Genomic DNA, 22,687 nt, shown 5'->3' with positions numbered 1-22,687 from the left:
TACAAAAAGTAACACGAATGTTACTAAATTTTCTGGGGCGGAGCTTTGACCAGAATGCTCATGGGTGGGAGGGGCAGGATGTTTTCATTTCAGAAAAGTTTCATGTCTGGCTCCCCCTTGTGGCTTCAAAATAAATCACTACTACTGAAACACGATGATCTTGACGGCACTCGCGTAAAATCTGAACCATTTTTGCCCAACCGTGATTATCCAGAAAACGTTAATTCACCAAAATCATCTCATTGTGAGTGGTTTTTAATCCCGTAAAATCGTCAGTTCCTTAGGTTAAAGTCACCTTGTGCTGTCATCGTCTGGAAGCAGCAGCAGCCGGAGCCGAGTATCGTCTTTCAAAGCTGCGTTTGTCTCCACTCTTTGTTCATTGTCTGGTCTGTGGAGAGAGGCCAAGACATGCGATGTTAGCGTAAGGTTTGATTCAGGAGGAAACGGAATCAAAGAAACGGGCGGATTAATGTCAGCGAGGCATTTCCAGTCGTATCAGGACGAGGCGACGTGAAGGAGGAGGGAAATTACAGGAAGACAAAACCAGAAAGTTGCCAAAATCCAGCGTTCTTGTGTGTACAAGAAGAGGGAGGAGGAGGAGGAGAAGGAGGAGGAAGAGGAGAAGGAGGAGGAGGAGGAGGAGGAAGGTGGGAGGTCTGCGATCCCGACAAAGACGAGCTGACCAGGTGAAGTGAGCCCTGGTTAAACGGCACTGGTCATGACCACAGCTCCATGACGACAGCTGCGAGACGGGAGCAGACGTTCAGGGACGCAGGATGGTGAGGTGTTGGAAACGTTCAGAAAACCTCGTGGAGGAAGCGCCGTGCGCGGTAAGACGAGGGTTTTTAATCCTCATATGTCAGGGGGTCACAGGGCAAGACAACGTTTTGTAGAAGGAGATTGAAGAGCGTGGACTTTTACTCCTGGAAAACAAGTGGTGACACTTGTGTCGTACCACCAAGATCTCTGGTACTTTTCAGGAGGTTCTTCTAACCGGTTCTTCTTGTTCTCTTCAGGATGGGGCTCCAGCTGCAGCCCTCCGGTCCCATTTCCCTCACAAAGCATTCTGGGTAAGCCTCGCGGCCTCTCTGCTCCTGCTCGTCGTCGCCCTGGGTTTGACGGGGAAGCTCGGCCTGTCGCAACTTCACTCTCAGGTATGACAAACACCTTCTTACTTCGACGTAAACTCTTTTGAGGTCCGACTCGGATCGATATCACCGTAAATCGCGGGGTCGGGATAGAGTTACGCAAGTCAGAAGCACGTAAAAACGGACAAAAACGGAACATAAATGGGCTTTTTTTTACGGATATCGGATACGATAATCAGACAGTGTTTCCTTAGTCTCCACAGATTGTCAGAATCTCAGTTCCGGATCAGAGTTCTGGAGTCCTGATCGACCAATCGGCAGTCGTGGACGAGCAGAAGCACCTGGTGACCTTCACCGTGACCTCGCCGGCGAATCAGACCTCGACGGTGCTGTTTGACATCAAACACGTACGTACGGCTGCTTCAGATTGTCGATCTGTGAGATGATGGAGTTATTGTTTGATGATGATGATGATGATGATGATGATGATGATGTGTCTCAGGGTTTGATATGTTACAAACCCGTGGAGCAGAGCAGCTGCTTCCTGCGAAAGATGGAACAGCCCGACTTTGACAACGTCCAGTCCTTCCTTCAAGAGCAAACGCATCAGGTAACGTTGTTTTTTAATCATGAGACATAGCAACAACACTTGTATACAACTTTACGTTAGTAAGCTTTCCCAGTTTTGCTAGCTACATTTACTGGTACCTAGCATGCTTTCTGGTACTTGAAGGACACCGTAGTTTATTGACACGCCTGTGGACGAGTTCTCCGTTTGTTGCAAATCTGCAGTTTCACCAATAGATGTCGCCAAGTCTTACACACCGGTCCGGATATTATTGTCCAATGCTTTGGGTTAACCGCTCAAGAGTCTAAGGATATTCTCCAGGGATCGTCAAAGAACCGTCAAAACTTTCTTGGATTGTTCCTGCGAACTCCCTGGTCATATTTCTGGATAGTCTTTTAAGCACAAAAGGAAAAGTTGTAGATAATTCGTACGTAGTCATTGTCCCGTTTCTTGTGCGATCAAGCCTGACGCCAATCCTCATCTGGATGTTCCCGAGAGTCGCCTGCTCTTACAAACGGCAAACTCATTTTGGCTGAAAATAGCTCACGTTATGCATTTTGTCAGAGCACTCTTCACAGTTAAAGGCTAACAGACTCTTTTGTATGCTTTCCAGGTCGAAAATAGTTGCGTCGAACATTCTTGAACACCCTATTAGCTTCGATAATGTGTGAGCTGGCTTTTCCGACTCCCAGTTTAAGAAGCACCGAGCCACGACCTGCTGGGTTTCATACATTCGAATCCAAACAAAGGGTGAGGTGAGGCATGCGGGGCCTTGAAGAACCGTATGGCCTCCTTGTGTGGCTGAATTCCTCAGCACATCCGATCCCTCAGAACCCCCTCGGCCCGGGATCTTCTTACAGGAGGCTGCGGCGGGCGGAACACAAAGGCCACTTTGTGTGTGGGATTTTTTTCTTTTAAAGACTCAAATTGGATTAAGATACACGAGTCACAGATTCAGAGGTTTGTCTGTTTGTCGGAAAATCCCTGGATTTGTAACATTGACATCCGCACATTTACAGTCTCCATCAGTTCCAGTTTGACTTTAGGCTGTGCGAGAAATTCTTGGTCATCGTTTCTTGGATTCTTCAACTTAAAACGAGTATTAGTGCCATCTAGTGGCGAGACAGCAGATTGCAACATTGGAGGAATCTGACAGGAGACAACATTAGACTTTCATTAGACGCAAACTAGAAAGGACGTCGTTCTTCTTCACACTGAAGATGGCCGCCTCAATAAAGCAAGGCCCTTGAGTAAAGTACATTTTTAAAGGCTACAGAAACCCAACGATTTTAATTTTTAAAGTGACTTTGTCCTGATATTATGCTAGAACTGAATGCTGGGCGACATATCTGTGTTTACTTTTTGAACCAATTATCTTTGGACTAACTCGACAGTTTAAGCTGGTGAACGTCCTTGTTTTTTTGTAAAAACAAGGAAAACAAGGATCAGGATTCTGTTTCCACTTCCACGCATCAGAAGCTTCAGCTCTGTGATTCCGTCTGTTGGTGTCACGTATCTCAAGCTGCTCCTCGGTTTTCAGACCTCGCTGTTCAAAATCTCAGTAGAATTTAATCTGCGACGGGTGAGACAAACGAGAGAAAGGACTGGATTGTCTCTTGTGTTCGGGTACAATGGTCTTTCTTGGTCGCTCAGAGCAGAGAGGAAACTGTTCTGATACGTGACCTGTTCAGGAGCCTCTGAGTGCTTCACTATCGGGATAACACGCAGCCTTTTGTGAGACCACGTTGACCTCAACAGCTCGGGTTTCCTCCTCAATCATTATCTGCACTGGTTTCACTCACATGTGACTACAACTCCTCATCACACGGTCATGAGTAGATTAGAGTCGTGCGATTAACCCGTCGGCCCAATTTTGGTCGATAATCCATCCACCATCTACCGATTATCCGAGGTTGGGTTGCGCAGGGGTAGCAGCAATTCATCCAGCTCTTCCAAGGTTCCAAGGTCCGAGGTGTGCTTGGAACACCTCACCAGAGAGGCGTCCAGGAGGCATCTCACCTGGCTCCTCCACAAACGTTTCAGGGATGCACAATAATATCGGTGTCAGACGAGGGATATTTGTGTGTATGATGATTAAAGCCAATGGGACCTCCTTGACGTCCATGCTTCTGTTTTGTTGACGTTCTTTGACCCTGTCCTCAGCAGAGTCACGTCCAACTGTCCTGGAATGAGACCCAGCGGAGGACAGAGTTCCTGGGCGTGCTGGCGGACAGTCAGGTGGACCCGTCCGTGCTGGACGAGCCTCTGAAGGACCTGTGCCAGGACAGGTCCGTCCACTGGACCAGGAGGTCCGACGGTGAGGACGGTCAAACTTCAGAGATACTGTGAATTAGCGTTGTTACAAGACGAGCAAAAAGTCTGATATCTAACATTAACTAACTCTAAGTACACCTGTTTAACCACTTCTTAACTAGGGTTGCAAAAGGGGTGGAAAATACCAGGTACTTTCCATCGGAATTACAGAGAATTTAAAGAAACAGTGTTATTTACAAACATAAACTTTTCATGCAAAATGAAAAGCAGTAAATCCTTGTATTTAAAAACATTATACAGAGTTATATTAAGTTATATAACGTGATATATAGCTCAGTATTCAGAGTCTGTGCAGGAGTAAAGTGTGCGAGAGTGAAACTTGAGCCTCTATGAAGAACACTGACCTTTTACACTGAGACGCTGACAACACATTCACAACCCGACCCAGTTATATAGCGCTGATGCAAAGAAGGACAATTATATATATAGATGTATATAAATATATAAAAAAGACATATTAACCAGGGGATCTTTATATGACAGGTCACTAAAAATGCAGCCTTAAGTCTGGATTATTACATGTGTTTTTTAATTTTTCATTAAATGTACTTCATTTTACCTTTTTTTTTTTTTTTTAATTAACATTTACAAAGGTGCATCACATTCACATTTTTTTTTTTTAAGTTATTTTTTACTTAGAAAACAATTCTGCTCTGCTTTTTTAAATAAATTGTCTGTTTTTTTAAATGAATGAGATATTTTTTTATCAAAACAAACACAATTGAATTGAATTTGATGTAAGAAAATCTTCAGTTTCTGTACTTAAATTTTAGAGGTTTTTCCCTGAAAAGAAATCAGCAGTTTTTTGAAATGAGGTATTTTTCATGAGAAAAGGCAAGAAAAAAAAGGCGCAATGTCATTCTAAGAAGTGTTTGTTTCCATACACTTGTTCACTTTAATCCAGTTTGTAAGATCAGTTAAAATATTGATATTATTCATCATTAATAAACAGTTATATTTGATCAAAATTAGCTAAATATATGAGACAAATATATCAGCATGAATTATCGGTCGTAGAAAGAGCCCATATCTGTCGTCACGTGTGCCCCTGTGTGTGTGTGTGTGTGTGTTTCAGGTCCAGGTAAACAGAGGTTAGTCTACTTCTGCATCGACATCTGTTTCCCCAGCAACATCTGCGTGTCCGTCTGTTTCTACTACCTGCCCGAGTGACAGAAAAGATTTTTAGCTCGGCCTCCAGCAGAAGAAATAAAACAAAAACCTCTGTGTAAAAACAGCCGAGTCCATTTCCGACCGAGAGAGAGAGAGAGGACGTGGAGACAGGCTGTCACCGTTCTGGCCAAACCCCCGTCGTCACTGCCTTCATGTGTAATTCCCTCTCTGGAGCCACACTTCACTTCAGACATCACGCACACAGGATGTTTTTCCTGTATTTCCTGTAACTGAATCCCCGCAGTGTAATTATGTAACGTGTAGTTCTTCCTGTCACTCAGTCCAATAAAAGACTGCTTTTATTCTGACCAATTTTTCCTTCATTGTTGACAAGAATTTAAAGATTTCACTGTAGATTCCAGTCTGTATTATCATCTACGAGGGCTGGGCATCAAACTTGAATACCTTTGCCGTGTCAAACCTCATCTTTATCAAGTCATATCCCAACATTTGAAATCACATTTCAGTTCCGTAAGAACAGATCTTACTCAGGCTGCGACTAACAATTAATTGAGTACTCGTTTGGTGCATAAAATATCAGAAAATGTTGATCAGACGTTCTCAAATGTCTTATTTTCTCCATAAATTTTTTTTTTTTTTGGTTATATGGAGCAAAGAAACCAGAAAATATTCACATTTAAGAAGCTGGAAAATCAGAAAACTAGCTTTAATTATACTGATTAAATGATCATCAAAATAGATAAATAAGTGATCATTTTTGCAGCCTTGCTTGAAGGAAGTTAAGGGAAAAATAGTTTTACACGTGAGTGTGAGTTGCGTAATGTTTTGAAAGAATTGTGTTTGTGTAATTAATTAAATTTAGATTTTAAGAGAACAAAATAAATATAGAGAATAAATTAGTCTGCTAAAACTAAAGAATTCTACTGTCGCATGTCATTTTTTGTTGTTAAAACAGATTTGATAAAAAATTGGTATCGTACAAATAAAAAAAAAACTATCATTAAGGAATCGGTAGGTATCCAAAATCCAAATATTGACACTAAAACCATATCATCAACCACAAAGATCATTTAAAAAAGAAAAAGACTTCAAACTTGACTTTAAATAAAGAGAATTTAAGTGTATTTTTACATATACAGCACACACACGAGGCATCGATCCATTCCATGACAAATCTGAGCCTCAACATATAGATAAATGTGGTCCTTACGCCATTTGTGTTATTAATCAGCATTGACTGAGTCATTAAAACTCATATCATAGTCATATTTTACCACATAAAGGAAAAAAAGAAGAATATATGGGTCAAAAATTCATCATTGGCCCGAGAAAAACCCACATCGGTCGACCTGTCGTCCTTAAAATCAACATGATGAACATGGTTTTAGAGTTTGCTGGACTAACCTGTGACCATGTATGTTATTTAAAAAAGTCTGTAATTGAGTACTTACAGTTCTCATCAGGCAGGAGGAAACATCACTTTTATCAAGAAGATCAATTTCAGAAATGTCCACTCCTGGCAGAAAAGTTCTTACTCCATGTCCTGAAGTCCAATGTCTCCTCATCCTCCTCGTCCTCGTCTTCAGCCCAGGACGCTGTCATTGAAGGCCAAACACACCACGGCCTTCTGGTGGCCGCTGTACTCCCGCTTAATCTCGCCCGTTTCCACGCACCACAGACGAGCCAGATTATCAGAAGAAGCTGAGGATTAAAAACACAACCTTAAAGTCACTACAAGGCAATACAAGGTTCCTGTGTAACTGCTCTGGTTTTTGTTCCTAATCTGACGACGACCGCAGTGTTACCGACCGGTGACGATGTACTGTGAGTCCCCGGAGAAAGCGCAGTCCCACATCCAGCCTCTGGACGTCTCTCCGGGATTGTTGCTCTTGATGCTGAGCTCGGTCATGAGCGAGAAGTTGGATGTTCTCCAGATCTTACAGGTCTGATCTGCCGAGCAGGTCGCCAACAATCTGCAGAGACACAGCGGAGACTCAAAAAAAGTCAATGAATTCAAGTTTTTTTCAGCAGTTTAGAGCTTTTATAAATACCACATATTTATTTAAAAACATGCAGACTAAAACAATTATTACTTCTTTAAAAATGTCATTAATAAAGATGGTTAGAGGTTTTTCAAAATCAGGACAGCCAGTGTACGTTTAGTTTACCTATAGTAACTTCAGTTACTGAACAACACTAATAATCTACATTTTATACATTTATACATATTATTGACAGTATTTTCAATAAAAAGGAAGTATAAACTTTATATTAAATTAAATTAAATGTTTTATGGTTAAAAAGGTCTGTTTTTTGACGATTTATTTTACATTTTTGACTAAATTTCATTTCTTAATCTAACAGATAAAGTAATCAGTCAGAAATATATCAGTCATGAAAGAAACATATTTAAAGCACTTTATGATAATCTTTCATAATTGATGAGTTGTTTGGTCCATAAAATGTCAGAAAACCAAGTACCCAAAACCTCAAAATAATCATGTTCCTGAATGTTTTGTTTGTTTACAAACCAAAAAACGATTCAGTTTTAATAATTTCTTTGTCCTACGGAGCAAAGAAAACCAGTTAATGTTCACATTTAAGAAACTTGGTTCAATTATTAAAAGCAAAACTCAAACTCACGTTGAATCCGGGCTGAACTTGCAGCGTAGAGAATATCGTTTGTGTGCCGGAATCTTAGTTTTAGGAATGAGCTGAGTCACTTCGTCTCCGAGGCCTCCAGCGAGGTTCCACACGTAACAGTTCCCCTGGAGGAGGACAAAGAACGCCGTTTTAGTTCTAGAATTGACTTTTAAAGTGAACAGTACTGTGCACTGACCGAGCTGTTGACAGCTGCCATGTAACTGGCGTCCGGGTCGATGTGAACCGAGTTGATGGAGACCTCCGGCTCTGGGATCAGCTGCTCGTTGTGGTCGGTCTTCAGATCCCAGATGTGGATCACTCCACTCTGGTCGCCGACGATCAGCTCCGCCTGTAAAAATGCACCGATCATGGAAGTTTATGGGCCATTTTAACACAGCTTACTTATGTTTAAAGCGGACCTAGACCGGAAGTTCCTATTAACGCTGTTTTTTTGGTGTGCATCGGCTTCATTACCTTGTTTATGAAGCCCTGAAGTTTCGAAACAAATAATTCAGCCATTGCTGAGAACGCTGTGTTTATTGTAATCTCGGGGCTCAACGAGATCTCTGAAAATCCCGTAATAGTTACGTAAACAGCGGTTCTCCTGAACAGGGAGAACCGGGCACATCCGGTTGAGTACATTGAACCGCAGAAGAAGAATAACGTCCGTTGTGGAGGTGTTTCACGAGCGGTGTCTTCTGACTCTGGGTCCGGCTGACGAACAGCGTCAGAAAAGAGGAATTAAATTGGCTCGTTTATAGCAACTAGGAGGTTTTTGACCATAAAAAAAGTTAATATATGTAAGTAGACCTCCATAACTAACATTTATGTGCTACAGGACCACTCTATGTGAGCTTTAAGCTACATACGGTAGTTTATTAAGCAGTATTTAAGGGATAGTGAGGTATTGAAATATAATCAGCATCAACAAAAGATTGACCCTGGAATATGGAGACTCACAACCACAAAGGACACAAGGAAACACTGATTTAAGCCAGTAAAATAAAGTCTCACCTCATAAAATATAAGCCTGTTTAAGTCAATGATATATTAAGAATATGTGGCTCTTTTTTTGCCATGAAACAGCCCTTTTTCACCTAAAAACTCTATGTAAACCACTTATTCTCGCACACCAAACTCCATAGAGAAAATCAGCGATTTTACAACACAGCACACAGGGGTTGTTGATCCACTGCTGCCTCCACCAGTGAGTCCAAATGTGTTATTTTGTGACTAGAGTTTGAAATCCTTTCTTCTGAGTTACCTCTGTGGCACAAACTGACCACACGAGGAGCTGCTGCTGTGTCCACCGGAGCTAAAATCAATGATTTTCTCTATGGGATTTGGTGCAGCGTTTTTTTTTTGCAAACTTCCGCTTCAAGTTGGGAATATTATTAAGATTTTGTAGACTTAAGCAGGTGTAGATTTTATTAAGTGAACCTTTAGTTAAGTTTGTTTTCAGTGGCTGGTTTACCTGGTTTGGATGCAGACACACACAGTTGATGGGAGCGTTGACTTGGAAAATCCTCTGACACTGCAGACTTCTTGACCTGTACACGTAGCAGGTGTGCGGTAGATTAATCTTAGACATCTCGAGTGTGTTAATCACAGAGTATAAAAAGTATTTCCCTCAGGTACCTCAGGTCCCAGATGCGAGCCATGCAGTCCTCTCCGCCCGTGTACATCCAGCGTCCGTCCTCGTGGAAACCCACGGACGTGATGTTCTTGCTGACGCCGTCGTAGTTGATGACTGGGTTTGGGTTGTTGGAGTTCAGGTCGTACATGCGGATGTGCTGGTAACCTAAGAAAACAGTAAAAGTATGAACTTAACTGTGAAATATAGCAGCTATGATTTAAAGTTGAAATCATCTTATTATGCACCTGGTGGCTTCCTACATAGGAGCAGAAAAATCACTTAATAATAACACATAAATGAGTGACACATGCATGTTTTTGTCGAGGTAAAAGAGTGACTAACCTGCAGCTGCGATCATGCTCCTGTCCGGTGTGACCTCGAGGGAATTTACTTGCTGGAAGCAAATGCTTAGGAAGTTTTGGTGTTATTTTATAACATTTAGCAGCATGATTGCACATGTTTGTGTGGTTTTTATTATCATTATTATCAGTATTACTACTGTAACACACCATCTTCATGATGTGGCACAGACAATGTTGAATTATAGAATAGATGTACTTTATTCATCCAAAACAGGGAAATTAGAGTGCAGCAGCATCAGCAAGACACAATATACATATAGTAAAAACATAAAAAATGACAACTGCAGATTAAAATAAAGGAAAAATAAAGGCAGAAATTGTTAGCTGGGTAATTTAGGGCAGCTGTGGCTTTGGTTTATGGTCTAATAAAAGTGTTAATCAGTGTATTTTTGAAATAATATGCAATAACCGAAGGTGTTTCATGTATCACGTATATATTCAGGAACAGATGGTTTAACTATTAAAAAAAAAATACAATGATGTGTCTCAGAAATGGTTGGAAAACAACCTTTTAAGCACAACAATTGCATTTATAAGTCAAATAATTGGTTTATCATATTGGATTTCTCATCTTTTGTTGTCCCAGAATGAAACAACACATATAAACACAGGTAAAAACAGTGTAGTGAAGGATACGGAGTCCTGGTGCTGGACGGTCCTGGTGCAGATGCCGCTGTGGGCCTGCCAGAAACGGACCGTGTGGTCGTAACCAGCCGTGGCCAGAATGACCGGGTCACTGCCCACGGTTCCCTGGTTCACGTTCATCTTTGACCGGGGACTGAGTGAGGAGGACACGCCGGAGAGTTTATTTAAAATTAATAATAATAATAATAATAATAATAAACAACAGGTTAAAATCTAAACAGCAGCAAACATTGATGCTAACATTAGCAGAAGAGCAGAACTACACAAACAGCTGTCGAGTCATTAGAAGTGGCGTAAACACAATGTGCGACAGTGACGTCACTCCACCGTTAATCTACATTTATAACTATTTAAAAAACGTATAAAAAATATGAGTAAGTTACACTTACTTACCTTCAGTTGCTGGACTGTTGTTGACTGCAAAATATGTACGTCCCTATAACTTGTCCCCCGAGCAACACACGACTAGGTTTCAAAGGTTCCGCGGTCTCTAAGAGCGTAATGGCGCCATCTAGTGGCGTGCTTTCGTCACAGCAACACAAACTATGGTGTCCGTACATTTTAAAATAAAAAATACACATAAATCACACAAAAAACAATATATTTTGTATTTACAAGTAATTTAATTGTAATTTATCATTAAATGTATACTTCTTTTTGTAGGATTCACCAATTTAACCCATCAATATCATCTTTTAAAAATGAAAGATATACTTAAATGACAAAACAAGCCAGTTTTATTTCATATTATAGAATGTTTTCACCATCTATATCAGGCAAGAATAGTGATGAAACCCTATATTTATTGCATTTATTTATCGCTGTTGCTGATGAATTTATCTGAATATGAATAAATGCCACAATGTTAACTTTAAACATATATAAATAACAATAAGTTAGTTTGACAGTTTTGAAAAGTACATTAACAATGCACGAATACATAAATAATGCAGAGGACGTATGTGTCCACAAAACACAAGCAACATACGGCATGCGTAAATGACTATTTTTCCCTTAATCCCATCTTAATCCCAACATTACCAAACAGTAGAGAACTCAAATAGTGTAAAACACCTGTGTGTGTGTGTGTGTATCAAATGCGTAACAGTGCAGTCATGTGCTGTTTCACCTCTCCAGGGTCGGCGAGCGAGCAGGCGATCACCACACCTTTGACCCCAGTCCTCATCCGAGTGGACGGGACGATCTGCAACACATCGGCGCACATTGTGTTGTCGCGTTTGGATGGAGAAGAGAAGCTAATGCTGCTGCTGTTGTACCTACTTTGACGTATATTTTGCATCTCTCCAAGAGAAACTTCCACTTCATGGCGGTGCGCTCGTCGTCGGTCAGACTGGAGAACTCGTCCGTCTGCGACAGGACGCAGATCATTTTCTTTTTGTCTCAGTCTCATAATCTTTGATCAGAGTATTTGTGTGTATTTGTGTATAACGTGGTACTGACTGTGCAGCCCAGAGTCGTCTCAGCCACAGGACTCCTGAGGTTGCAGGAATGCAGCGTTCCCGTGTGGTCGGTGACGTCCACCAGCAGGTCAAAGCCCGTGGTGGCCGTCAGAGCCTGATCTCTGCCTGAACACAGCTGGTTGGTGCAGATCTGAGCGTCTTCACTCACCTGGAACTTACACCTGGAGCTGAGACAAGAGGATTATTATTATCTTAAAGGGATAGTTCTGAATTTTGAACATAAGACCTATTTTCCAACTCAGCCGGTGTGATGGAGACGTCTGGAGACGTTTTCAAGAAATTTCATTCAGTTCTTCTAGTTGCCGAGTTCGCTGATGCTATGGCTAGCGCAAGTCAATGATACAAGTTAGCATGGCATTAAAAACACTCATACTGACTCCACAGTACACCTGAGGCAAATCAATTGTAACGGCAGACCGGCAGCGGCGGACTGATTCCGCTGCCGGAAGTATAGTTCTGAGAAAGTAGTCCCTCAAAAATTCATGCGATGCGACGTTAGTATTGTTTCAAATATTATTCTATCAACACAGATATGTACATTGATAGTCTGCCGTTACAATCGATTTGCCTCAGGTGCACTGTGGAGTCAGTATGAGTGTTTTTAATGCCATGCTAACTTGTATCATTGACTTGTGCTAGCCATAGCATCAGCAAACTCAACCACTTGAAGAACTGAATGAAATTTCTTGAAAACGTCTCCAGACGTCTCCATCACACCGGCTGAGTTGGAAAATAGGTATTATGTTCAAAATTCAGAACTATCACATCCTGCGTCCGTGTGTGTGTGTGTGTGTGTGTGTGTGTGTGTGTGTGTGTGTGAACTCACCAGCGAGTCTTGATGACCTTTGACACCGAAGAGTCCAGGTCCAGTTTGGAGATGAAGCTGTAGGTGATGCCAAAGAAAGCGTCGGGACTTTCCTGGACTTTCTGCTTCAGCTGAGTCACTGTGTAGACGTCGACGATGGAGTCCACTGCAGACACACACAACAACACTTTGCATGTGTTAAATATAGAGGTGAAATTCACGATGACTAACTGGTGTCTGTGTATTCAAATAAAGCTAATTCTACAGTAAAATTCCACATTTTCTACTAAAATAAAAAGATCTTATTCACTTCCCAGGCCGGACCAGATAAATCTTTTTTTTTTAATTTAAATAACAATTTGTACTAATTTGTCCTTATAACTGATTAAACACATTTAAAAATCACTGTTAATATGCTCTAATTTTATTCATTGTTAAATATTTACATTTTCTTTTGTCATAGAATCAGTGACTCAGAATAAGGTTCACATTACTATTTCCATAACACCAACCCCTTCATCCAGATTACAGATTAGGCAGCAACGTGATTGTGATTTCTAATTTTGTTTTTGTGAGCTTTTATCTTTTTTATATTTCCATGGACTAATCTGTACATGTGTCCTTCTCTTACCAGCTTCCTGTATACAGTTTTTTACGGAATAATCTGATCTCTTATAATGTCTAATAATTGGCAAAAAAACATCTATATATTTGTCGAAATTCATTGGATTTTAACAAAATGTGGTGTTTCTATGTACAATCAGTCACTCAGAATAGTCCCATTGAACCAGTTCAGATGTGTTAATCTGAGCCACATCTTAACATAACAGGATGAATTAAGTCGTGTTTATGTAAGATGGTAACAGATATCAGCAGGTTAAGTGATTTTCCCCTAAAATATGTCTGTGTTTCTATGTCTCGTGTGCACATGTGTTCACGTCTCTTTTCCGTCCTTAACGTCCAATAATGTAATGAAAATAAAAAATCACAGGGGTGAGTTCTGAAACCCACCAGGCACATCCTCTGGTTTTTCATCTTGATCCAGCTCTCCGGACTCTGACACTTCCTTGGCGTAGCTGAACAGCAGACTGGCTTCTCTCGTGTCTGAGAAACAGATCCATGATTGACTCTGACATGTTTTCTCTCTCAGTGAAACACAGCAGGAAGAGTTTTCCCCTCCTCCTTCATTGCCCACTTACACCAGTGCTTCTGATTAATTGTACAATAAAGGGCTTGTATCGCGTCTCTCTGTGATGTCTTACCAGGATCGACAGTGACAATTGTTTTCGAGTTAACGCTCGCCGCCATGCCGCTGCGGAACCTGTCAAAGCTGATCTTGACGTCGGCGACGAAGAGCACTGCGAGCGAAGAGGGGAGAAGTCAAAACAAAGAGGAAGTTATCGTCAACACGAGCGCACGATCTCGCGTCTCCTCGGCGCGTCGCATTAATCGGACGTGACAGGCCCTCGGAAAAACAGCTCAATACAGATTTTTCCTTTTTTTTCCGGGACCTACCCGTCTCCTTGGGTATCCACGTTTGAGCGAACTGAATGGCTTCTCTGTCCCAGCTGTGAAGTGAAGCAGAGGTCACAGAGTGAGCCAAAATCAAACACACGTGCCGGTCGGTAAATCTACACCGAGTTGACACGGCGCACGGAGGCACGAGAAAAAGGTGATAAATAAATAATAAATACGTGGAGCGTGACGCACCACACCAGAGGGAAGGAGGCGACGGAGTCATCAAAGAGCTTCACTTCCAGCCTCTGGCCTCTGCGTCCGTCTGAAGTGGTGAAAAGCTTCGGATCCCCCACCTGAAAAAATGTCAACACACGTCAGCTGAAGTTTCGAGTATCTCAATCTTTTCATCGTGTGACGAAAAAATAATACAAATCTGGTTCAGGAAAGACACTTGATTGAGTAGAAGAACTTTCAATAAAATCTAGTTTCAAAAGCAACATTTAGGAAATTCATTCTACTGCCCTTAAATAGGTTGATTTAAGTGTATAATCACTTAAAAATGTTGAATATTCTCCTGTGTTTGCATTAAAATAAGCTTTTAATATCAAATTCAAGGCAAGGGCCTCGCTTTACAGGAGGCCGTCGTCTATGTTTCTCACATTTTTATTCAAACAATGAACTGCTACACGCACACATAAACGAACAAAAGAAGAGTTAAAAATAGATCCTTTCTGGTATGCAAGGGCCACCGTAGTTCCACGAGCGACACACTTGGAGAAAGGGAGGGTTAAGCGTTGACGCTCTTCTCACCATTAAATGTCACAAATACAGTTATTTTCAACGGAAAAGCACAAACAAGAGCGATTAATCCGTTGAGAATCGCTGAGAAGAAACGGAATTAAAGGAGCACTTTCCGATTAATCGATTACTTAATGAATCGTCAACTGTTTTGATAATACATTATTGGTTTAAGCTGACTGTTTCAGCTTCTTAAATGTCAATATTTATCAAAGAAATCATTAAAACTGAATCCTGTTGGTTTGTGGACAAAACAATACATTTGAGAACCTCCTCATTTCCTGGTTTGAGAAACACTGATCGACATTTTACCAAATTTTCCAGACATTTTACAAAAATAATCGTTAGTTGCAGCCCTAATTTCCGTGCATCTCAAACTGTCAAACTTTGCACTTGAATCAGATTAACGGAGAAATGGTGAGTTTCTCCTTTTCTTTTGAAAAACCCAAACACGCACCAAACAGCACAGATATTCTTTGAAGTTTCTCAGTCATTCTCAGGTCATTGTCACATTGATTCAACCAAAGCCCAGCTGCCGACAGCGAAATCCTGAAGAACAACAGTTGTGTCAGTGAAGCTGCTGCAGCGACTTCAGTCATCTCAACCACTCCCAGATGCTGCATCTGCATGTGAATCCTGAGACACTGGAACCTTTAACATGTCGTGATCTAACCTCTCTGTGAACTCTGAGGTCACATCCTCAGAGTCTCTGTTGTACGTTGTTAAACAGTCTTACCACTGTGTTACCACACAGACCAAACAGTCATGAGGCAATGAGAAGTAGTAAGAAGAAGTAAAAGTACACGTTTTAATCTTATCAGGCTTCCCTGCACAACCTCAGTGACAGTTTCCTTGACTTTTCCGTGACCTACGTCGCTAACTTTTCATCGGAGCACTTTTTTTTAACAACCCTTCCCTCCTTTTATAACGTTGTTTTTAGCTCAGCTTTATTTTCCACCAAACTTGGGCTCGCAGTGGAAAAGAAACACGCAGATACAAATGAGAAACCGCTATCTAATGCAATCAATATGTGAGACATTTTGCAAAGTGCACTCTGGCTTCATTTTATTTTAACATCTTACAATATTATCTGAATTTAATAACGGCCGCTGCACACATTTCCTGGGAAATGACTCGCGAAGCATTAATACCATCCCGACAATTTTAAGGAGCAGATTGCACCGTGACTGATTCAAAAACAAACAAGGACTGTGGCCGCAGCTTTTATTCCACTTGGCCCTGGGCTCACATGGTTTTCAAGGAAACACTCAGCCTAAAAACACTGTGGTGGAACAGCGATCGAGCGTTCACTTCCATTTATTGGCCAAACATGAGACAAGAGTTATACGAGTTTTTGAAATTTTCCTCCACAGCTACGAACCTCGCCAGTCCCTCTGGATCGAAGCGCTGGCACCGATCGTTTAATCGTGTTTTAGTTTTATAATCACTTGCAAAAGTCAGAGAAGAAAAGCAGGCACGCGGCTTTCCACTGATAGTGGCAGCCGCAATCGACAAATATGTGAACTGCTATTAATATTTGAGAAGACAAGGAAGCACAGACATGAGGAAAAACAGATTTTTTAGCCACGTAACAAAAGGCTCAGCTCATAAAATCGACATTGGTGTAAATCTATCAGGAAGATGTTCACCGCGTTATCTCGAAGTGAGACAACTTTCTCTGACTGGAAACTGGAGTTTAGAAACCACTTTTTCTCCCGCACCAAAGTCCATAAAGAAAATCGTCGATTTTACATCACAGCACTCAGGAGTTGTTGATCCACTGCTGCTTCATTTCGTGGCTTCAGTGTTTGAAATCCTTCATTTAAACAAACGTCAGTGACAAACAAAAGCTCCTGTGTCCACCTGAGCTAAAATCGACGGTTTTCTCTATGGACTTTGGTGCAGGTTACAAAAGTAAGTTTCCACTGTATAACAATGAGATAAAGCAGCACAACTTATTCTTACAACACCGTAAACAAAGGCAGGTGTAGATTTCACAACGCGAGTCTTTTGTTAAGCGGCTAAAATCTGTTTCCCCTTGTGTTTCCCAGTGAATGAATGGTCAGAGTGACTTTACTGTGCCCCCTACCGATTTCACCGCAGCCAGGATATTTATCACCGTGCCGTCCAGCTGCTGCCCGTTGGCCACGACGTCCCCGAGCGAGTAGAAATCTCTGGAGTCCTTGACCGGCAGGTGGCTCAGCGGGAGCAGCCGGTCGATGGTGCCCACGTCAGCGCACAGACACACCTGGGAGTACGTCTCCCTCACCAGGAGCTTGTAGAGGCTGAGACAGCAGACAATTACAAGACATTACAGTACACCCTGACTGCTGCGTCACATTTCTAACATCTTAATAGGACATAATGTTTCCCTGATGCTTTGTGACGGCACCACAGGATGACGACAATTACCTTGGTGTCGTAGGACAGAATTTTTCCCCTTTCTCTGGGTCCTTGTTGGTAACCAAAGGGTTTTCAATGGTGACTGGAAAATAAACAAGAATCACTTTGTGACCAAAACCTTTGACTATTTTCTGATTTTATTAATTATTGATGCAGAGAATAAGACAAGTCCTAGTGTAAATAAGACTGAAGATGATCAATGGGGACATATAGGTTAAAATATGCTTAAAATTATGATTTCCAAGGCTTATGGGAACTTTAACAGCGTCTTCCTCACCACAGTCTCCGACGTTGAAGCTGTTGGAGAGGCCGTTGATGTAGAAGTCGCTTCCCCACGCCGTCACATTGACAAAGAAGTCGGGCGAGTCCTTGACGGTGAAGCCAAACGTGAATCTTTCCGCACCGAAATCTGAAAATTCAAACACACACACACACACGGCGGCTTCAGTTAGTGTCGCATAATTTCACTGGAAGAGAGGGGAGAGACAGAGAAAAGCTCAAAAAAGGGGGTGAATATTTACTCATCTAACCAGAAGAGGGGGCTGCTGTGCAAGACACTGAGGTGCAGTGGAGCTCGAGGAAAACAGCAGTAACGTAAAAATATGTAATAATAATAATAAAAATACCAACTTTTTCTGTCGGGGAAGCTTTTTACATCACTTTTCCCGATGATGATCCCTGCTATTTTCTAGAAAAACAAACAAATGGCAATGACTGTGGGAGTTTGACATGTATATTTAAACAGTTTAATACAAGTTACAACAAAATGACAGAACATACGCTTTAAAATACATTCAATTACAATACATATATCGCGATAAAACTGTTTTTAATAAGAATTCAACAACTTAACTTAACCTCTTTACACGTTTTACCTCAGATGCATGTCATGTTTCTCTCTTCTAACAAGTGTTTGTTAGAGTTTTATTTAGCCCACAAAGAAGGTAAAACCTCCACAATTATCTGGTTCCTCCTTCCTTTTAATTTGGAAGCAAAAATCAATATGTAATTACCTGACGTTTATCGTGATAATTATTGATATTGACTAAATTTGAAAAATACTGCCCTGACCTCACTTCAAGTGAATGAAGCATTTATTGCTGTAATTAAACAAAAAAAACCAACGTGAAATAAATTAAACACAAAAGGAATTAGCTGTAATTTGCATTGTTTAGACATTAAATCAGTGTAATAGGCAGTAAATAATCTGTACTCACCGGATGAGAGAAATTGGGATGAAGTTCAGAGATGGCGATGTAGCTCTGAGCAGCCATTTTGATTATTTATAAACATTTAAATCCCATTAGTGGCTCTACAAATGAAAGTAAAACAAATAAAACAGTGAGAGTTAACATTTATTTAAACCTGGATGAAGACTTGCATAAGCATTGCCGACTTTTATTTTATTTTATAACTAGCTTAGACCTGAGAGATTAGCTTTAAAGGAATAAACAATAGTTAGCTCAGGTGATAATAAGCTAACATTAGCTAATTAGCATGACTCATGTACTTTTGTTAAACCTCGAATTGACAACTTGGAGTGACAGTATTTTACATTTAATTACGTCTAAATGGACTAAAACAACATATTTTCATTGACACATTCGACATTTTGTTGTCTTATTTGGGCGTTTTTCAGTTACCTGGGTTTGTTTTCTCCACGATTTAAACGGGTTTTTGTTCGCGGGCAACGCTAGGAGATTCGCATGTTGCCTTCAAATACAATCGGAATTCTGAAAACTATTAGTTTTTAAACAACAAAACATAACAAAGCAAAACGAATAAGGAAGATGAATTAACTAGTTCCAAAAAAATATATTATTATTATTATTATATATCATTTACATTGCTGATTAATCTATTTCCCCATTGCACACATTTTGTTTGTAAAAATCAAATGTGTATCCGGTTTTCAGAAGTCCTGAGGTCAGTGAAGTAGCATGCTAAAGGTCAATAAATACACAAATTAATTAATATGAGAAGCAAAAAAGGACCTTTTTTTAAATGTAGTTTTTGTTCATATTTATTTCTGTGTAAAACTATGTCATTACTGTTTGTTAAAAAAAAAAAATATTTGTGTTTTTTACTGACTGCAAATCTTCACTTTGTAATATATTTAGTACAAAAACGATGAAATAAATACTGCGGTGAATAGAAGAAGAAGAAAAAACCCGGCTTTATTCAAGTAAAGTTGTGAGGGAACAAAGCAGCCGCTGTTACAGAAGGGCCGCTTCAGTGGAAACAGACACACACACACACACACACACACACACACACACACACACACACACACACACCCACACACACACACTACATGAGTCATTTTTCTTTGAACGTCTCCAGCGTGAAAATCATCCCTGCCTCTCAGGCTTTTGATATCGCCTTGATAATAAGTCCCAGTCGTCATACACAGCATGGGATTTGCCTGAGACGAGCCCGCCGAGCTGACTTTGACAGTTCCCGGGTTTTTGTTTTGATAGCTCAGAGCTGCGTTTTCGACATGTGATCCCGTCTTATACACTTAAGCGGGAATCAAAAAGGTGTAACAGTAAACCCTCATTCAGCCTTGTTGCTCCTGCGCGGTGACTAATCCTCGCGGTCATGTTTCTGGATCCAGATCCTCCCTGTGACTAATGTTGATTCTCAGGCTCGACTATGTACAATATATATCTGTTAATGTGACTCTTTGGGTTCCTAACCTCTCGTATAAAGCGACAACAATGAGAAACAAAAGCGTTTCATAACAACAATAACACATACAGTTTTGAAACGTTACGTTTATTTAAAACATGCATAAACTTCAGTCTTGCTTTGAAATGCTTCTCTTTTTGAGGATGCGATATCATAACTACAACACGGAAACTAAAGTAGGCCACCTGTGCTGCCCGGTGACAATTTATCGAGCAGCTGAGACTCTACTGACTGCAATGACTGGTAGACGGCGGTAGGTGGCACCACATGTCAAAACATGATTTCAAAACATAAACATGATTTGCAGTCTGCAAAATATTTTTTTTAAAGCAAATATTTAGTCTGTACTGTTGTTGTTGGTGAGTTCAGTTTGTTATATGAACATTATTCCTGAGTCTCTGTGACATATTAGGAGGATTTTTATAATTTATTACATAATGCACCTTTAAATTGTATTCATTATGGTCTTAAAAAAAAGTCTTAAAAAGTCTTAAATTTGACCCTGTGTAACACAGTAATGTCTCAGTTTTTGGGATCTAAAGACATGGTTCAGACGTGAAACACATAAAATATAAATGTGTCTTTCCTCCATCCACATTTTATTATATATATATATATATATATATATATATATATTCATTTTAATCAATCTAACCTCACAAATCGTAAAGTTTTACGAACGTATCGACAGACTGTATAATATTGTAAAAGCTGCACTGATTAAACACGTTGCATATATGTAGACGAATCGATCGGCTGGTTTATTCAAACGCAGCGCAAACATTTCAAATTCTAATTTCATTAGTTTTTTGTTTTTTTTTCTCACCGTGTCCATTAATCACAGCAGCACACAGTAAAATCAGCCTCAGATAAATCAACACTTACCTTTGGCTCAATGATTTATTCATAATGAATTCTCGGCGTCTGTTAATCTGTCACCAAACACACTTTGATCCAGTGTATTCATAATCAGCGGCCTCCTCTCCTGAAGTCACTTTTAACTTGGCGATCAGTCACGTAACGGAGGCCCTCGCTTGTCACGACGTCTGCGATCGAGTGCCAGAAAGAACGTACCTGCAGGCGCAGAGATGCTGAGAGAACACGCCCAAGTGTTTGCACGACCTCTGAGCCTCGTGGTCGACTCCCTCGAGGGTCAACGACCGCCTGACGGATCCTGGAATATTCATCTGTCATTTCATAGTGTTTTCACTGTCACAAATGCACAAAACAAGCCTATAAAAGTCGAAAATAACACTTATAATCAGTGTTGACGCTTAAAGGTTTCAGTTTTATAGCGACACATGTTCGGGCCTGCAGGAAGCCACTTGTGAAGGTTCTCACCGTTTAGTTAGATCTACGGTATTAATGTGGATTAATGCTGTCAAAGGCCCGTGCGAGCGAGAGTTTATGTGCATATGTGTAAACGGTGTACGACGTGTGAATGTTGTTGATTATACAAAAATGAATTCTCTGTCATAACAAATGTGACTCGGCATGTGGGAACTCAACCATCTGCAAAACAAATTAAATGTTCTGAACTGCTGATTGTTAAAGATGTTTAAAACAGTGATTTTCTTTGTGATTATACTGTGTATATGTTGCTATTTTGGTCAGGTATATGGTTCATTTTAGGTTAAATAAAGAAAACACACATTTTTCTATATTCTGCATGGTTAGCAATTGTTTTTTTTTTAAAACTTCTGAATGCAAAGTCGGAGTTCCAAAACTCTGGAATTCAGATCAACTTCACCAAACGTGGATTTCTAAGATGGCTGCCACTGCTGAATTGTACTTTTGTCATATTTGTTTCACATAAAATCAGTCATACACATTGTAACATAACGTACACTATGCTAGCATCTCAATAAGCGTCTACAGCTACTGTTCTATGAAAACTATACTATCTGCAAACTAGCTAGTAATTCCTAAGGCTTTATTAGTTGTTTAGTAATTACTAAATGCTGAATTAAGTTTGGACTTTGGACTGTCTTTATGCTAGCATCGCAATAAATATCTGACATTACTATGAATTTACTAGCTACGGTGTTATGTAAGTTGGCCTCGTACAACCGAAATTGTAAACAACTAGCTACAAACTAGCTAATTCCTAAGACTTTAGTAATGACTAAACAGTGAATTAAGTTTAGATTTATGCTTAATTGATTTAAATCCACCCAGAGGAGTAAAGACATTAGCAACAGTTATAGCATAGCAACACAACACAACACTTAGAAAACGTCTTAGCAGCAGCAACACATTCTTTCTGTTTTCTCTTTCTCTGTCTGTAACAACACAGCAGCACAGATTTACACTCTGATCTAAATCTACCATTTGTATTTAGGAAGTCACAGAGCTGTTTTTCACTCGTGTGCCGTTCCAGCGCTACGACGACTACACCAGTGTGTGGGTTCGGCTGTGTTGTAATTTAGGGCACAGGAAGTGGCCGGACAAGTTGTAGCATTTAGCTCGGTAAACCAAAGGAGTCTAAGTTCACATGTGAGCACTCACGCATATGCACACACTCACAAACACACTATTGTTGAAAAGAATCCGTGAGCTTCAGCGTCAGTTGGAGTGAACTCGCTCCTGAAAGACACATTCTCTTAGGATCTAATGGAACCTATAATCATTATTTCATTGAATC

At 40.5% G+C, this 22,687-nt stretch overlaps 3 protein-coding genes across 3 annotated transcripts; 1 reads left to right on the top strand and 2 right to left on the bottom strand.

Moving 5' to 3' along the window:
- Window positions 1-776: 776 nt before the first annotated feature.
- Window positions 777-5,160, top strand: bricd5 (BRICHOS domain containing 5; the record flags this gene model as incomplete). The annotated part of the gene is made up of 6 exons (XM_083903923.1): window positions 777-830; window positions 1,017-1,154; window positions 1,343-1,495; window positions 1,591-1,698; window positions 3,823-3,973; window positions 5,066-5,160. The coding sequence occupies 6 exons, from the start codon at window positions 777-779 to the stop codon at window positions 5,158-5,160; spliced, it is 699 nt and encodes a 232-aa protein (XP_083760049.1).
- Window positions 5,161-6,429: 1,269 nt separating this feature from the next.
- mlst8 (MTOR associated protein, LST8 homolog) lies at window positions 6,430-10,845 on the bottom strand. Its single transcript, XM_083904002.1, has 9 exons — window positions 10,801-10,845; window positions 10,399-10,540; window positions 9,743-9,794; window positions 9,403-9,565; window positions 9,239-9,314; window positions 7,961-8,113; window positions 7,765-7,889; window positions 6,931-7,094; window positions 6,430-6,822 (listed from the first exon to the last, which is right to left on the bottom strand). Exons 2-9 carry the CDS (start codon window positions 10,525-10,527, stop codon window positions 6,704-6,706), a joined length of 981 nt encoding a protein of 326 aa, XP_083760128.1. The 5' UTR covers window positions 10,528-10,540; window positions 10,801-10,845; the 3' UTR covers window positions 6,430-6,703.
- A 655-nt stretch (window positions 10,846-11,500) lies between these two features.
- On the bottom strand, window positions 11,501-18,626 carry meiob (meiosis specific with OB-fold; the record flags this gene model as incomplete). Its single annotated transcript, XM_083903785.1, has 13 exons — window positions 11,501-11,611; window positions 11,689-11,775; window positions 11,869-12,055; window positions 12,715-12,859; window positions 13,705-13,797; window positions 13,956-14,051; window positions 14,209-14,261; window positions 14,404-14,504; window positions 17,039-17,234; window positions 17,362-17,434; window positions 17,630-17,761; window positions 17,983-18,040; window positions 18,570-18,626. The coding sequence occupies 13 exons, from the start codon at window positions 18,624-18,626 to the stop codon at window positions 11,501-11,503; spliced, it is 1,389 nt and encodes a 462-aa protein (XP_083759911.1).
- Window positions 18,627-22,687: the final 4,061 nt, after the last annotated feature.

This window comes from Microchirus variegatus, assembly GCF_963457635.1.
Source record: "Microchirus variegatus genome assembly, chromosome: 17".
In the NCBI taxonomy this organism is placed as follows: Eukaryota; Metazoa; Chordata; class Actinopteri; order Pleuronectiformes; family Soleidae; genus Microchirus; species Microchirus variegatus.
The sequence above is the reverse complement of the archived record's forward strand: the minus strand, read 5'-3'. Positions and strand labels throughout refer to the sequence as shown.